General features: G+C 31.3%; 1 protein-coding gene and 1 long non-coding RNA gene across 9 annotated transcripts; one reads left to right on the top strand and one right to left on the bottom strand.

Annotated features, from left to right (window-relative positions):
- The first annotated feature begins 6,573 nt into the window (after positions 1-6,573).
- Positions 6,574-6,941, top strand: LOC133690608 (uncharacterized). The gene is made up of 2 exons (XR_009841477.1): positions 6,574-6,689; positions 6,779-6,941. It is a non-coding gene; the product is annotated as an uncharacterized LOC133690608 (long non-coding RNA).
- Positions 6,942-9,717: 2,776 nt separating this feature from the next.
- LOC133692546 (UDP-N-acetylglucosamine transferase subunit ALG14-like) lies at positions 9,718-16,022 on the bottom strand. Of its 8 annotated transcripts, none has more exons than XM_062113585.1 (5): positions 13,516-16,022; positions 12,137-12,283; positions 11,888-11,947; positions 10,887-11,044; positions 9,718-10,242 (listed from the first exon to the last, which is right to left on the bottom strand). In XM_062113585.1, the coding sequence occupies exons 1-5, from the start codon at positions 13,636-13,638 to the stop codon at positions 10,239-10,241; spliced, it is 492 nt and encodes a 163-aa protein (XP_061969569.1). In that variant the 5' UTR covers positions 13,639-16,022; the 3' UTR covers positions 9,718-10,238. The 8 variants fall into 8 exon arrangements, 3 of the variants coding, with proteins under 3 accessions (XP_061969569.1, XP_061969567.1, XP_061969568.1); XM_062113583.1 differs by having other exon boundaries at positions 9,718-10,029; XM_062113584.1 differs by lacking the exon at positions 9,718-10,242 and having other exon boundaries at positions 10,631-11,044.
- Between the last annotated feature and the right edge of the window lie 1,271 nt (positions 16,023-17,293).

The following is a 17,293-nucleotide window of genomic DNA, read 5'->3' as shown; positions in this document are numbered from 1 at the left end:
GATGATTTTTGTTTAAAAAAATTCAAAACAAAGTTATTTTAATAAAATAATAAAAAGTAATGGATTGTAACCAGATTTTTTACCAGGTTTTACCAAATTATTGAATCAATCAAGTTTTTTTATTTTTATTTTTTTTAATTCAGTTCAATTCCAATCTCGTACCGATCAAATCCCGAGCTGATGTATCTGGCTAAATAAATTTCAAAATTATGATTTTTAGTGTTGGGAAAAAGAGTACAAGGTAAAAACTAAAAGGTACATCACTACCTGTATGTTGCTGGGTCCACGCGTATAGAAAAGTTTGTATTTTTGTTAAGACAGACAGAGCTATGGCAGATATCCAACAAGGAGATATATCCACCGGCTCGGCCGCCCCAAGGCCCAACCCGGTCTCATTTTTTAACCTTCATGACAAAAGCTAAAAGAGGAGCTCACTGTAACAAAAGATAAAACAGCTCATTTACTGTTTCCACACTTTCATTTCACTTTATAGTTTTCTATATTGAAATTATTGTTTCACTCAGCCCCGTTTATTTAACATAAAATAGTTTTTTGAAAATTATTTTTTAAATTTTTTTATATTTATTTATTATTATTAAAATTGATTAACAGAAAATATTTTCCAGTTAATGAAAATTTAGCTTAGTTTTTAAGAAAGTATTTTTTTTATTTTGAATGGAAAATAATTTTCAGAAGCTATTAAAAATTTAAAAATATTATATTATTTGCTGATTATATTAAATTCGGCCCTCAAACTTTTGATTACTATATATTTTGTTTTGAATCTTTTTTTTTAATTTTATCCCTTACAATTTGATTTAATTTGATTTTTATATTAGTTTTGGTCCTTATTTTTATGATTATTATTTGATTTTCTCTTATCATTTTTTTTAATTGAATTTTTTTACCTATCAAATTTGGTCCTTATTTTTTTTATTATTTTATTTGAAATAATTTATGAAATTATAATTATTATTATTTTAATTTCATCATCTTTTAATTTTTTTAACTATTAAATTTGATATCTATTATTTTAATTATTATTTATTTTATTTGATATAACTTATTAAAATAGATTTTTTTCTTGTTATTTTAATAAACTTGAAAAAAAATAAAACATTATTAAGTTATTTTTCAAGTCATTTTGCATAACATAACCAAACATTGAAAAAGTATTTTCCAACTTATTTTCCATAATATCACCAAACATGTGAAAATAATTTACTTCCTAAAAATTTACTTTTCAAGAAAACCACTTTCCAAAAAAAAATTACTTTCCAAAAAACAAAATGGAACCTCAATGAAAACTCATTTAGCTTCATCTTGAGATAAAAACATTTTTTCATATAATCCACTTGTCATTATGAAATTGATTGAGGTTAATCGATATTTTCATACTTTTATTATATAGGATATTTACTAAATTACCTTTTTAAAAAAAACATTTAATACGTCAAGGGGCTTTTTTAACTTTTTAGGGTTTAATGCATGGTGCAATTACTTAAATGCCTCTTGAAATAAAACTCTCTTGGCTTTGGATTTAAGGGCAATTTAAAATATATTAAAATATATGTTGGTTTGTTGGGGGGATGATGAGATTGAAAGCTAGGAGATCAAAGTGAGAAACACGGATAGAATGAGTGGCTTTAACAAATTTTGGGCAAAATATTTATTGTGGTCCCTCTACTTCACAAATTATAAATACCAGATCCCTTCAGTTTTCAAAATTAAAGAACAAAATCAATTCTAGTCCCAAACTTTATTTTTTAAATTTATGGTTTGAGAGAGGTGAGAGAGAAATGTTGGAATCTAGTGCTAGAGAGAGAAATTTTCTTTGCACTAATTTTGGCCACAAAAACAATCGATATTATGGTCATTTTGTTCCATTTAATGAGGAGATTTCACATTAGGTGTTTTTTCCCCTTGAAATTGCATAGAGAAACATATGCGAGCTCGGTAAGTTTTTTGTTTTGGGTTGATTCCAGGTTTTGATATGGTTTTTTGAGTTTTTGTAAGGTCTAAATGAGTTTATCAAGTTCCACAAGATGTTTTTTTTTTTGTGTTTTGAGTCAAAATTAAGTTGAGAAATCAATTTTTGGATTGAAGAAACATCTGCCCTGATTTTTCAGCTACCATAGTGGCCAGAAACTGAACAATATCAGACGACGTGTTATTTAACTGGACAAAATTAAGAATTTGTACCATATGTGTAACCTTGCATTATAATTTTTTACCTTTTATTTTATTTAATCAATTTAACGTGTTTTTATTTTTATTATCATTTAATTAAATAAAAATTTTATTTTAAAAAAAATTGTTAAACACAATCGTGTTAAAGATCTAAGTTATGAGGCCAACTATCTTGGTGTATACCCGACTCTGAATTTTTTAAAATTGTTATCTTTATTTATTATTGATAATTTTTTATTTATTTATTAACACATATAATTCTTAATTTATTTTATTAGATGTATACTTAAGTTTTTTGATGTCCACTTTTGATTTTTTTATATAAAAAACACATCAAGAAAATCTATATATTTTTTTTTAAAAAAAAATCTGATCCACATTAAAACACAAATCAAATAACTAGTTATTAATACAATTTAATATTTTTAGCCAAATAACATTAAACGTTCAGAATAAAAGTCATCAGTAACTTGAGATGTTATATTGTAACACATATCCATTATTGCATCTCCCTGAAAGTTTTGGAATAGCTCTCAAAAACAATGCTACCAAAAATCAATTTTCCACTGGTGATTCTCATCGCACACTGGAATTATTAGACCGAATCAGACCAAAAAAAAAATCCATTATAAACTAAAATTCTATTAAATCAAATCCAGTTAAAAACAACCCAATTACTAATAACCTCATTAACTAAATTAAACTTATATAATTTCAAAATTTTAAATTTAAATTGAGTCGCATCAATATATATAGTTGTTTGTTTTTTACTGGTTGAATTTGATTATTTTTTTTAAATAATTGCACATATTTAGTTAACCATGAAATGCAATCATTAAAGAAACTAACTGTATGTGCAAGTGTGAAAGTGGAATTAAGCCAGTGATTTTTCAAGCAACTTGTTAGCAAAACCCTTAAATATTATATTAATTTACACATAATTTAATTAATTTTATGAATTCTGAAGTTAACGGCCATGTAAGTCTCTAGTAACCTTAAAGTTTATGAGACTCAAACAGGTAACCTTTAGAAAACAAATCTAAAACCTAACTACTTAAACTACACCTTTCAGGGTTAAGTTATATATTATTTTACTATTATACGTGGTTGTTTTTTTTTAAGTATTTTTTATTTGAAAATATATTAAAATAATAATAATTTTTATTTAAAAAAAATAAAAGAAAAGAAAAGAAATGGAACTATGGATAGATGTGGATTGTTCTTGGTGAACCAAAAACTGACCTCCCTTTTCCTTGTGGGAAAAGGACTCTTCCTTGTTCATCGTCCTTTCATTGATTGACTCGTAGCCTGTTCATTAATTTCTTCAACTTCACTTGGCGATGTTCACGTTGTCCTACTGAAATGGCTTCCATTATTGTTATTTTTTTAGATTAATGGCTCCCATTATTTATTTATTTATTTATTGCTTCTTGAGATGGTCGACCTAACACATATTACATATTTTAAAATATTTGTGTTTTTTTAGCTGAAGAAAACTAAGTAATCTTATTTAATAATAGTTTAAATTTTTTATTTAAAATGATTTTTTATAATGATTATTTTACAATCCTCTTCTAAAACCTAAAATGGAGCAATCTGAAATTCTTTAACACGGGGGACATTAGTTTTTTTTTAATTAATCGCCCTGTTTTATATTTTGTTATGGGACTTACATACCTTTCTTTTTATTAATATTAACATGTTTTTGTGAATTTATAGTTTATTTGAGCAATAATATGTATGTTAATTACTTTGTTATATTATTAGGATTATTACTATAATATATATTTATATGTGAACTGAACTAGGCAAATAACATTTATGCAGATATAATATATTTCTTTTTAGTGATGTATTGCTTATTTTATGTGCCCATCTTAAAGAAAAAAACAGACACGGAAAAAAAGAAGAAACTCATAACCTAGCAAAAATGATAAGAATATTTCTAACTAAAATTTATCTCTCCGAATTGAATTTATTTAAAAAAAAAAATTAATTTAGAAAATAGTTACTAGAATATTACTAGTTATTCCGTGTATTCAATAAAATTTCTCATAAATAATAAATAATATTCACTAATTAAAATTTTAGAAACACAAACAATTCAAGAATTGCATGTTACACGTATAGCCGTGTTCCATGTGGATTGATAACCTGCCGCCATCCTTCCGTGAAAATGATGTTACCTAGATAAGTACGTAGGTGGGCCATGGCCTCTCATTTTCCTACTCTCCCTTGAACCGGTCGATATTTAGCTTAATCAATTTCAAGGAAAAGTATTAATTGCAATTCTTCTTTTTTACAATAAAGTGACAGCCCAAAACCCGAAGAAACGGAAATAATTGAAATACAAGGGGTTCTGTTTGCTGCCACGTAAAATATATAATAAATGTTTTTGTATTCTTTTTGTTATCAAACTTGTGATATTTGAAAAAAATAAATAAAATTACTATTTTTATTTTAGTTTATAACGAGTATTGTTTTTTTTTAACTAACTTAAAATAGTAATTTCTCCACTCAAAAAAATAACATTAAAAAAGTATTTTTTTAAGATGAAATACTAATAATAGATGTGTGTGATAAAAAAAATCTAAAAATTAGTAAAATTAAAAAAATTAAATTATGAAATGCTTGAAGAGAAATTTGTGGAAATTTTTTTTCTAACCTGGTTCTATCTCTATCTTAATCAATCCTCTTTATCTCTCATTTGTGTGTGACTGAAAATTTAAATAAAAATAACCCTTGAGAATTAAACAAAAACCTATTATTTTTTTTATATTTCAAAATAATAATCAAATACCATACAAAACACGAAGTAATTTCTATCCTCCTTTTTTTTGTTAAAAAAATTTACTGTATAATTCTGCGATTATAAAGGGTTCATAAAAATTTATGTCCAGTGTTATTTATGAATATTTATCTAGTTTATAATAAAGTGGAAGGGTAAATTAATTTCATGTAGAAAAGCTACTAGATGACAACTATTATTTATAAAATTAAAAGTATAAAGAATAGCATATTTCTTTTTTGTATTATTATTGACGTGAGTGTCCGAGTTAATTTGCGCACATTTCAACTAATTCAACGAGCCTTTAAATTAATGACCAAATAAATCTTTAGTGACCATGAGGTTGTGAGACTTAAAATGATGATTTTTAAAAAACAAATTTAAAATTTAACCAGTTGAATTATACCTCTCAGAGTTAAAAATAATCAGCAAATGCATATTTAACCATTGAAAACATCCACATTGATATATGTTAAGATTCACCCGTACACGCAGCTGATATATACCTTTATATGGTTGGTTTAGTTGATAAATAGATTTAATTAGAAAGTAGTTGGATCTAAACACTGCTAAATAAAAATTTAAACTTTTTTGTTTGATGTTTTTTATATTTTTAAATATTTTAATTTATTGATGTTAAAAATAATTTTTTTAAAATATTTTAATATATTTTAAAAACATTTTAACTGCTTAATAATAACGAATAATATCTTAATTAAATATTAAATTAAATGGGATAATCGAAGAAAAATGAGATTTGACGATGTTATCCATAAATCCCTCTTGAACACGTGACACTTATCTAGCCTTTTATAAGTTGTATGCTTGTCATAATTCTAATAGTTAAGTGTCATGTCATGATCTACACCTATAAATATAAAAAAGTCGTCCATTTTGAAACAAAAAAAAAGTCGTCCATAATTTTTTTTTGGAACCATTTATTTTCTAAAAAGTTTTATCTCTCTGACCTCACACATTCGCTCACTACATCACCTATAAATTAAATATAAATAATTTCTGTGCTGCTCACGTAACTCTAGACGAGTATGCCATTTTTTATAAATAATGCGCAATCTTTCATCTTTTTTTTTTTAAATGTTTTTTTTAATTATTATATTTTTATTTTATTTTTTAAAATTATCTTTTTAATTTAGATCATTTTAATATACGGATATTAAAAATAAATATAATATATTTTCAAATAAAATATACTTTTCAAATAAAATATACTTTAAAAAATAATCAGAAACATCTAATTAGAGTATTTTTTATTTTTTTTACTTTCTATTCTTCATGAGCCTTCTTTTGAATCTGAAAGCATAAAATAAAAAAAAATTAATTTTTTAAAAAATATAACTTTAACCCCGTCTCCTTGATAACATACAATCATAGTTATTAAACCCGGATTGGCCTGGCGGGTTGACCCATAACCCGATGGCTAGACCAGTCCGGGTTTGTCAAAAGACCGGCTGGTTCAACAACCCGGCAAAACCCGATCGACCCGGCGGATCGACCCATGACCCGGGCGAGACCCGGCGTTTTAGAGGTGGTTCGCTTGTATGATTGCAAGTCGATCTGGGTTTGGATACCTTGAGGGTTGGCGTTGGGTTCCATTTCTTCTTTCTGGCCTGACGATTAATGATTGTAACCTAAAAAAATTGAAGATTAAACTGGACGAAACTCGCAATTTCAAGAGAGAGAGAGGCAATAGGTACAGTACCAGCACCACATGCTTTCTTATCACCGTCAAGTCTTTAACATATATATATCTCTCTCTAGCTAATGTTTTCAAGCATGTAGAAACCAGAGGAATTTGCAGGGAAAAGATGTAAAAGAAAGAGGATTCGTGTGGTGTTTTTAAGCTTTAGAGCATGAGTGCGTAAGGAGCAAGGACTGTGCTTCACCCCAGGGGAAAGCATGTCAAGGAGCCAGAGAGGGTAGGAGGAGATGGTGATGAGATTAAGAGATCTCTGCACAAAACAACCAACAACGTCACCCTCTCCCATGCCTATGCCCTGCCACATCGGGTCCCACTTCACCTCTTTATAATTGCTTTCCTTTTCCATTTCTTTCTTTAATCACCTGACCCCATAAATAATATAAGTTTTATGGGTTGACCCGGGTTAACCTATAAAACCCGAGATCCGGCTTTTTAACCGAATCAATTCCCGAACCGGGTTTAATAATTATGCATTAAATACCTCATCTTTTTATACCCGTAAAAAATCTTTGTACCTACAATGTATAAAACTGCCTAAAGAAGAAGAAGTAGTGGCGTGTGCGATTATTGGCTCGTTCTCTAAATTATTTTAGTGGAATGTCTTGAACTAATCTCCAAAACATATCTTAAATTTCAATGAAGTTTTGGAAGTATTATTATTATTATCTTAATTGAATCTCCATTCAAGAACCCTCAATGGAACCCTTCCAAATCTTTAAGGAATATGCGAAACCCTCTACAAGGCAGCATCATGTGTCATCTAAAACAATACTTTCTGTAATAGATTCAAATAATTAATGAAAACATACGACGATACTCAAGTGAGAAATTCTTATACCATTGAAATACGCTGTCGAGTGTCGACGCAATAAATAGCTGGGAGACCCAGTTGAGAAGCTCCTCCCTTTCCCTCTCCTGAAATTAGTATTTGACCTTCGTGCTCCGGACCCCATCCACGCGTCCTTCTTCTACTTTTCCCCTCTCTTTTTTAACCCACTTTAGCTCCCACGTCACTCCTGGGATGAACACTACAAATTTTTTATGACTGGTATGCTGCACTTCACTTTTCGTGGCAAGTGATTGTTGACATGTAAAACGTGCGACTATTTGTGGTACAGGGAAATCCTAGATACTCGATAATCGTTTGCTTGCTGTGCTGTGGGTTGTATATTTTTTTTAATAAAAAATTATGTATAAAGGTTTTTTTATGTGTTTTTGTAGTTCAACAAAATTCTAATTTAAAATAAAAAAAAATCTATGTATATAGGTAATTAAATAAATTCAGAATTGTGAGTGTTAATAAAAAAAAAACCACAAACAATAACTAAAAATAAAATTAAAAAATATATAAATCAAAATATTTAATCTTATAATATAAAATATTTATAACTAGCAGGTTCTAAAAATATAATTTGACTAGCTGCAGCTGTTTTTTAAATCAAACTTATGAACAGAGATCCCCACGGTAAAAAATTTTGAAATTAGGGAGCTTGTCAGCCTATAAAAAATCTTCAGTGGAGGAAAAAAATATTATTTCTATTTATTTTTAACAAACAAAAACAGTAAAATTACCGAACTCTCATTCTGCCTCGGGGCTTTCGAGAATTTATTGGCAAACGTTATGCCGCATCCCCAGCAGACCCATTCACGCACAAGCTGCAGAATCGAACGAGCATAATAATAATAAGTCAGTGGCCACTGTCCATCTTAACCACTTATAGAGTACGACCTTAAAGCTTCTGTCTTTACATTGAGCTTTATATAAAATTACATTTCAAACTTTAATTCTATAAGAACTAAAATAATCTATTTTTTATTCATGATCACCATAGAAGCACTTTAAAGAAGAGGCTAGACACTGGGGCGGCATTAGATTTTGTTTTTCTTCAGTTTATGACTAAAAATGTACTTTAAAATCACAACTTCTTTCAGGAATGGGTCACCCACACCATCAATAATGAAGCCACCATGCGAGTGTACTCCACGTGCCACTTATATTTATTAAATCGTACCACGTCAGGGTGGTCGAAACGAACCAATCAAATCACTCCAATTTTTCTGTGCTTGAAAACAACCGAAAGAGTCCCAAAAGCTAAGTAATAATGCCAAGCAAGCAGAGTTCCCCAATTATCAGATATGGGAGTGGCATTTCATGATCCTGACTGAAAACGAACACACTAACTACATACAATTCCATTTTGTATGTGGCAACGTAATAAATCATCACTATCAATTTTATTCTGGCCGAGGAGGAAGGAAGTGTGATTCATCCTCTATCCCAAAAAACCACATCAACTGAACGTATAAAAACTACTCTACTCCAACAAAACACCACAACAGGGGGGGCAATCAGAGAAGACAGCTTTTCTTGTTTTTACACGCTAATATTGGAACCGATCCTATGAACAAGCAACCTGTATGTTTTTCCAGTCAAGATAGGGAACCCGACCAACCCCAAGTTTCTAGTGCCTAAAACACAACGATGACTGTCATATCCTTTTCGTGAGAGCAAACAGGAAGTTCAGGTTTGGCAAGAAACCAAACACTGAGAGCTTGAGTGCAAGGAGGAAGACTTTTAAAAGCTTCAATCAAAACTCATAAAAGAAAGAAGACTTTCATGAGGTACAGTTTGGCATGAAGAGAAGACTACTGTTACTGCACAGCATGATTTTTATTGCGTGCCAGCTCCTTTGAAATTACATCGCAATTATAAACAGCATTTCCCCCCTTTCTTTGTTGCTGCATGAATTTCAAGGCCAGGGTTATGCTCTTCCTTGGAAACTATAAAGATTGAATAACGCAGAAGGAAATGGTATGGCATTCAATTTCAGGCTTCGTATCATTTTATCCACGTTCTACCATATATGTTCAGCTTAACTGTCCAATCCAATATACAGTACTACCAATCGATTGTATCAAAAACTGGGTATCAAAACAAAAACAAAGCTGATTGGTTTGCAAGAAATTTGGGAAACTGTTGACAGGAAGAATTTGCCTAAGATGGTCATGACAGGAAAAAAAAAAAAAAGGAATCTCAAGTTATTATAAGACCATGCAGAAAATCGTGTTCATATCATCATAAACACTGCAATAAACTAAAGTATCTGACTCTTCATCCTCAGAACTGGGTTGCTCAATACAGAATAGATGTCAGTTGTATGCCATCATATCTATCCAACGACAGCACCAAAATGATAAGCAGATGAATGCTTAGCAAAATATATCCCAGATTCATCCATAAAAAAATCAGATCCGAGTCTATGACCCACTTCAAGCAAGTTCCACCTTGGGTTAATGTCATTCTAGTCTGATACAAGAATTTCCACTGCAGCTGATATACGTACATTTCCAAGCAGTTGTATAAATAAATATTTGTTTTCACACCACCAATGCCAAAACAAATCAGAGACTCCCGCAACACAAAGGCATAATCTCAAGGAATATGCTTCTTACAAACAGAGAAAACTTCAACCAACCATATACTTTTCACTTATCCATCCTGTGGGACATGATACTGAAAACAATATCCAGGTCCAACTTCTATCTGAAAATGCAATAGCATAATGGCTATTAACATTGATTTGCTTAGATTACCGAGGGTCCCTGAACCTAATGAGTTTGAAATTGTTTATTCTAAACCAAACTATGTCACACAGGATAGTATTTTTGTCATCACATAAAACAATGAAGAATGCCACCAGAAAGAAGCAACCATACTCTAAGCACCCATTTCACAAGTATTCAAGCCACCCACACCACAAAATCTGTAGCCAAAAGCAAACCATTATACAATTCCAAGCGACCTAGATTTGACATATCTCGACACCCTCTCAACTTGTATTATATTTACTCATCATATGAGCATATTACCATTATGCTAAAATGCATTAAAAAAGAAAAACTTTTCTGCAGTATAATTGCGGAAAACATCCTGAAACAGTACAAATCCATTCTTTATTCTCTTCTTTTGTGGTTGTTCAATGCAATGGGTGGTAATCTAACAGATGTAAAAAAAATAGTGTTCTATTCGATTCCATCATGAAATTGAATATCTAAACAGATATTTCAGGACAGAGAAACAAATGATACCGATGCCTAACATATTATACCACATTTAGAATACCAATAAAAAAAGGACTACAAAAAAATTGCAGATTGAACTACAAGACTACGAGGTTTAGTGAGTACCCATGCCAGTAGTAGAATAAATCAACCACACGAGACGGCCATTGCACAAAGAACTGGTCAGCTATACACAACTTGAAAAGAAGCAAACCACTTAAAGAGAGCTTTTTCAACCTTGCTATTCTCGGCATAAAAAACAGATGACCAATAATCCCTGCCACCTGCAGGTAAAGTTGACAAGGTTATGTGATTAACTCCAATACTATCTCAGATAGGGGTGAGAAAAAAACCGATAAACCGATTAAACCGAGAAAACCGAAAAAAAAAACCGAAAAAACCGAACCGAAAAAAAAAAACCGAATTAACCGATTAAAAAATCACAAAAAAATTCCGGTTCGGTTCGGTTTCGGTTTCTAAAGTCCGAAACTGATTGAACCGAATCAACCAGCATTTAAAAAAAAAAAACAAGTATAAATACAAACATTTCCTAACCCTCTCACTCCCCCCCCCAACCCCCTCCCTTCTCTGTCTGCCCCGCATCTCCCCCCCCCCCACTCTCTCCCTTCTATGCATCTCTCTCACTTTATCCTCTGCCTTTGATTTTCCTCCCTTCCCTTATGGATTTGGTTCCTTTGGGTTTTAATTTTCTTGTTGAGTCTGTGCCACAAATAGAATTGGAATAGTAGATCCATTCCTTTTCTTTTGTTTTTCATATCCGTGGATTTCTACAACCCCCCCTGCCATTTGATTAATTACAATGAAATGGATGAACTTTCCCTCGAACAATCAACGCTATGTGCAGTTGGACGTTGTTGCGGTTAAGGTTGTAGGAGAAGCAGAGAGGACCATTGGGTTTGAACCAGTTTGGAAGGGAAAAAAACCGAACCGAACCGAAATTAATCGGTTTGAACCGGTTTTCGGTTCGGTTCGGTTCAAAAAATTAAAAAAAAAATTCGGTTTGGTTGTTTATTTTGGTTTAAAACCAGACCGAACCGGAAATACTCAGCCCTAATCTCAAAGATACAAAATGCAGAGACCAAGCGCTGAGAGGAAAGACATCTTACCTTGAATAGGAATGCAATTATACACAGAGGAACACAAGTCCCAGGGCCATTGCAAAGAACCTAAGACATTTTAGACAAACAAAGTCAATATAAATTAATTTACACTTTCTTAAGTAACACAAGTCCCAGGGCCATTGCAAAGAACCTAAGACATTTTAGACAAACAAAGTCAATATAAATTAATTTACACTTTCTTAAGTAACAGTGATGGCTAGGAGAGAAATATAAAATTCATAATAGTAATTATACCACTTGAGGTCTAATTCTAATCATTAGCCATAATGCATGAGACATAGCTAATAAAGTTGTCCCAACAGAGGTCAGGTATGACTGACCGACTTCCCTGCTTCTTCTGTAGATTTGCATGAATTGCACATAGACCCCCTTGCCCCCTGCCTGCAATAAAAACCACTACAAAATTGTACAATCTAAAATAAACCAGACAAGATTTAGAGCGCAAAGGAGAGTACTATGATCTTACTCTCAAAGAGAATCAGAACCACAAACTAGCTATAGAAAAAAATAACAAATCATATCCTCTACAGGAGTTAAGCAGGAAGCTGGAGTTAAGAATCAAAAACAACTACTGATGTGAAAAATCAACTTATTCATGGAGACGAGGATTGGATTTAAAAGAAAAACAATATTTTCTCAATCTAATAGGTAACCTTGCAACACAACTCATGAGAGACTCAGATAGTTCAATATTTCAACTTTGGCTCACGAACAATAGAAGTTCACACCACTAATGGATCCAAAATAATTCAACATTACCTATCATAATTTTTATGCAAGAAATACTGTAGACTTTCAAGAACTGCACACATACCCCCTTTCACCCAGTCTGCAATAATAGCCAATTCAAAATTGAGCAACCCAGAATAAATCAGCCAAAAATTAAAGGAAAAGAAAATGCGCAATCAACTTTGTCTCAGGTGAGAATCAGAAATCCTCCAGGGAATCAAAAAAGAAATCCTGGGAAAAAAGAAAAAATGACAGACAATATCCATTATAGTAAGCTATCAAACCAGTTCAACTTCACCCATTGCATCCTCTCTAAACAAACTTGACTTGAACTTCAATATATTCCATTGCACATTTATATGCCTAGGTATATGTGCTTCTTGAATCTATAATCAAGCTCACCATTGCTTAAGTATAAGAAGTTGATAGATCAGAGGCAATCAAGGAGAATTACATACAAGAAGTATTGCAAAAATTCAACTTATTCATGAAACCAGGAATTATTTCAAAGAAAAGCTGTTTACATTTTTTTCCCATCCTCAATCTAGCAAGTAGGCTGACAGCACTCATAAGTGAGGTAATCCTTGGATAGCTACTCCAATTTTTCAACTTTGGTTCATGAATAAGAGTTCATGCCACTCAGGGATCCAAAATGATTCATCATTAAGCCAGCATAACTTTCAAGTGCGGACTAATTATTTCTATCACCTTTGCAATTACATTGTTTTGTCAAAATTCAAACTAAAACTATTCACAAACACTCACAGCCAACAATTCAGTCAGCCATAAATTCCAAAATGCAAACCAGCAACTAGATAATTATATCAAACAATTGAACCCTACAAAAGCAAACACAGTACGAAGTTAAACCACAAATGGCCTACCCTGTCAACCATATTGTCCTCCGAAACCCGAGCTTTTTGCAAACTCATATTATCCATGGCTGCCGGAACATAGATTCTAGGCAAAAACATATCCTTTTGCAGCACAGTCAATACATTGATCATCTCTGCTGCGTGCCCCCCTACAATAACATGATAGCATAATCATATAAACATAAAAAATTCAATCGACTTTGCTGGGCTCACCTGAACCCAAAACATCAAAGTATTCATTGGCTCAAGGGATTTGTGGCACAAGGGCTTGCCAGATTGATAAATGGCATAGCAAACACAAACAATTGTGATCAAACCGATGCTGATGATGATGATAGTACAAATGCAGAAGCAACAGTAATGTTTCTTCTCCATTGCCAAAAAATTACACATGGATTGGGGAACCAAAATTGGGATGTGAAAACTCTCACACAACTCTGTTGTTGGTTCAAATACTTCAGCAAAACCATTTTTAAACAATTACATCTGAAAAATAACAGAATACACCAGGAGCTCAAAGAAACTACCCGCAAGAAAAGCAATCCCTGAAGAAACAACCAGCAAACAAAACCTCGTGAGAAAGCAGATAAAAAAACAATGGAATCAAACAACAGCCATTAGGTAATGGAAACGAAAGGTCAGATTCTATTATCTGGAGTTATAGGTTCATGATTTTATAATCAAGCTCCAAGCACAAGCAGCCATTGTGTAACTGTAACAACTGAATCAGTCAATACGACCATCATGATTGCCATTGAGGTTGTTGCAAGCATTCTACTGAAAATTTTCAATTGATTAGAATTTCAATAGAAGTATTGTAAAAATGTCCTATTTTATGCGTGCACTAAGTTAAATTGCTTTTTTGATAAACATAATGCCAAAAATGGCCTGTGACACCGTGACTCTGGTCACAAGTTCAAAACAATGCACCAGAACCCCCCACTAAGTAGAGCCTCAGTTTCCAAATGAATCATCGTATTGGCCTTCCTCTCAGACAACGTGGTGAATTTGCATTTGCTAATATGCAAGGAAGAATGTAAAACAGAACTGTGAATGGGTTCAAAATCACCAAAAATCAATATAAAAAAATTGAAAAATGATCATTGAAAAAAAGAAAAAAAATGATCTTAAAGGGCTAAAACAACAAAATGAACCAAGTATATAATCCAGACAAAGAATTTAGCAAACACAGCAAGCATGAACACTAATGTGGTATTCAAAGAAACTGTCATGTAGCATGGGTCACTAATGGATAGACACCATCCTCTGAAAAAAATGCAGCCCCATTTTCCCCACCTCGCATTCAACCACATTCACCCACATCCATCAAAATTCACCATTTTTCCATACTTTTAATTATATCCAAGTGAATTGCTCAACAATGCACCACAAAAAAAGGGCCATTTTTTGCCAATCTCTTGTGCCTACAGAACATTTCTCTCTCCAAGCATTCTTTTCTACCCCTGCATGTTGATTTCTCCTGAAGCTAGCACAATGCAGTTTCCACAACATTCAGTTATTTTTTAAATTGCACACACATAATGACTGAAAGCATGAGTGGAACACCTGAAACCACTCAACAACCACCACCAAAAAGAACACTCGTCCATTTGGATTACTTTTTTAATAAATTGAGTGCTCATACATGCAAAGCATAAAAGAATTAACAGGAAAAAAAACAATTTAAAAGAGATAATTAACAGAGAATGATAATGTATGGATCAGCATCAAGGTTTTGATCAATGCAGGAAGCGCGGTGGCAGCCGACGGATAGGCAAAGTAAGGGGATGCAAAAATTAAAATGTCGGGAGAAGTCTAGGTTAGCATTCAATGCTAGAATGCAGCCCACGCCTTTTCTTTCAACCCATCGCAGCACTCATGCTTTGAGAGCAGTAAATTTGTTGTAGGAGAGGTTGCGCTGTCGCGATGCAATATCTCAAGCAAGGACAGAGGCCCTCTCCTTTTTTCTCACCCCCAGACTTTGGCATCCATTACTACCACCGTTGTCTCACTCTGCTCAGACCTTTTACTTTATATTGCCATCATTTCCATCTCGATTCACACAGTATTTCAAATAATTTAAAACTCTTGAAATTAAATTCTGATTAATACATTACCAAAAAAATGGGTTTTAGCTTTCAAGACATTAAAAAGAGATACCGAAACCGATCCGTTTCGTGGAGTTTCTAAGGGCGTATTTCTGGTGGTCGATTATTGAAGAACCTTTACAGGGCAGGCGGGGACAAGTCAATCACCACGATCTCTGAATCCACCGTCCATGTACTTCTCCGTCTGCTCGATGAGTTCGGGTCACTCCTCCGTGGCGATGCAACAAAAGCGGTTCAAAAGAAAACGGGTATTCTGAAGCGTGTCTGTATATTAGTGGAAGGGGATGATCCGTGCAAAATGCGGGAAGAGATTCGAGGAGTGGAAGGCGGGGGAAGAGGATAGGAGGTTGGAGAAGCTTGCGGAGGAGTTCGTTTATTATAAAGGCGGCGTTGAAAGGAGTTCCTTTATCGAGGAAATGCGGGTCGGGTCTTTTTCAAATTTTATCATGTTTTTTGTATCTTAAAAATATTTTTAAAATAAATTAAAAAAATTTTATTTTTTTTTATTTCTAATTAATATTTTTAAATCATTTTGATATACTGATATTAAAAATAATTTTTTAAAAAATATTATTTTAATATATTTATAACTAAAAAACACTTTAAAAACAATTGCAACTATATTTTTAAATAAATATTTTATATAATTAAGCTATGAAAACTCAAGATTATGTTTGTTTAAGCGGAGTGACCATTTCTAAAAAAAATTATTTTAATTTAAATTAATTATTTTAATGTTTTTAAATTATTAATATTAAAAAATAAAAATATATATATATATAATATTAACATTTTATAAATTAAAAATTACTTCAAAAAATAATCATTAGCATAATGTTACACCCTATTACCATAATGTTACACACTAATTCAGAGATTATATGAGCCTAAAAGGATCTCTAAAAAAAAGAAGCTATTTAGAAAAGCTAAGATAAAAAATGCTAAATGAAAGAGTTAAATGGTTAACATGTCATTTTGAATAACGTAGATGTAGTTTTTTTTATACAATGTAATCAATTATTAGTTATACAAGAGTAATTTATCATAATTAAATATAAATTAGTGCAGTCATAGAGAAGGCAGCTGATTCTTGTTCTTCTTCGCAAATCATACAAAAGTTAAGGTAAGGTGTTTTAAATAAGGTTATCAATTCTGTTTTAAGAAGTGATTTGTTTTTTCAATTGAAATAAAATATTTTAATGTGTTGTTTTGGGGTTGTACTATATATATATATATATATATATATATATATATATATATATTCAATAAATATAATTCAAATTCAAGATAAATTAATTATAAATTATGCAATACAAACACAATGTCAAACAAATATAATTTTAAAATTTAAAATATTTTTAAATAATAAAAATTAAATAGATCTTTAACTTAAAATAATTAAACTTAAACAAAATATCAAAATATTATGAAAGTAAAATGTTTTAACACAAATATTTTAAATATAAAGTTAGGTCAATGTTATTAAGGCTAATGAAATTTAAAACATCTCTTGTTTTGTTCAAATTCCTACAAAGTATAAACGTGAAAAAAACAACATGAATATAAACTATATACATTAGTGATAAATCTAATTTTTAAAAAATAATATAATTGTTAATGAAAATAGTAATAATAATTTTCAATATTATTATTAATATCATTGTTATTGAAAATAGTAA

This window comes from Populus nigra, chromosome 4 (genome assembly GCF_951802175.1).
Source record: "Populus nigra chromosome 4, ddPopNigr1.1, whole genome shotgun sequence".
NCBI lineage: Eukaryota > Viridiplantae > Streptophyta > Magnoliopsida > Malpighiales > Salicaceae > Populus > Populus nigra.
Note: the sequence above shows the minus strand (reverse complement) of the source record. Positions and strands in the feature narration are given on the sequence as shown.

Bases quoted from the DNA above. Each gene is read 5' to 3' on its own strand.
- LOC133692546 (XM_062113583.1), bottom strand. From the start codon at position 13,638: ATGATCAATGTATTGACTGTGCTGCAAAAGGATATGTTTTTGCCTAGA. The intron at 11,948-12,136 runs GTATAATTACTA...AAAATGTCTTAG, and splicing joins TTAGAATTAGACCTCAAGTG to GTTCTTTGCAATGGCCCTGG. The intron at 11,045-11,887 runs GTAAGATGTCTT...CTTTACCTGCAG, and splicing joins TAATTGCATTCCTATTCAAG to GTGGCAGGGATTATTGGTCA.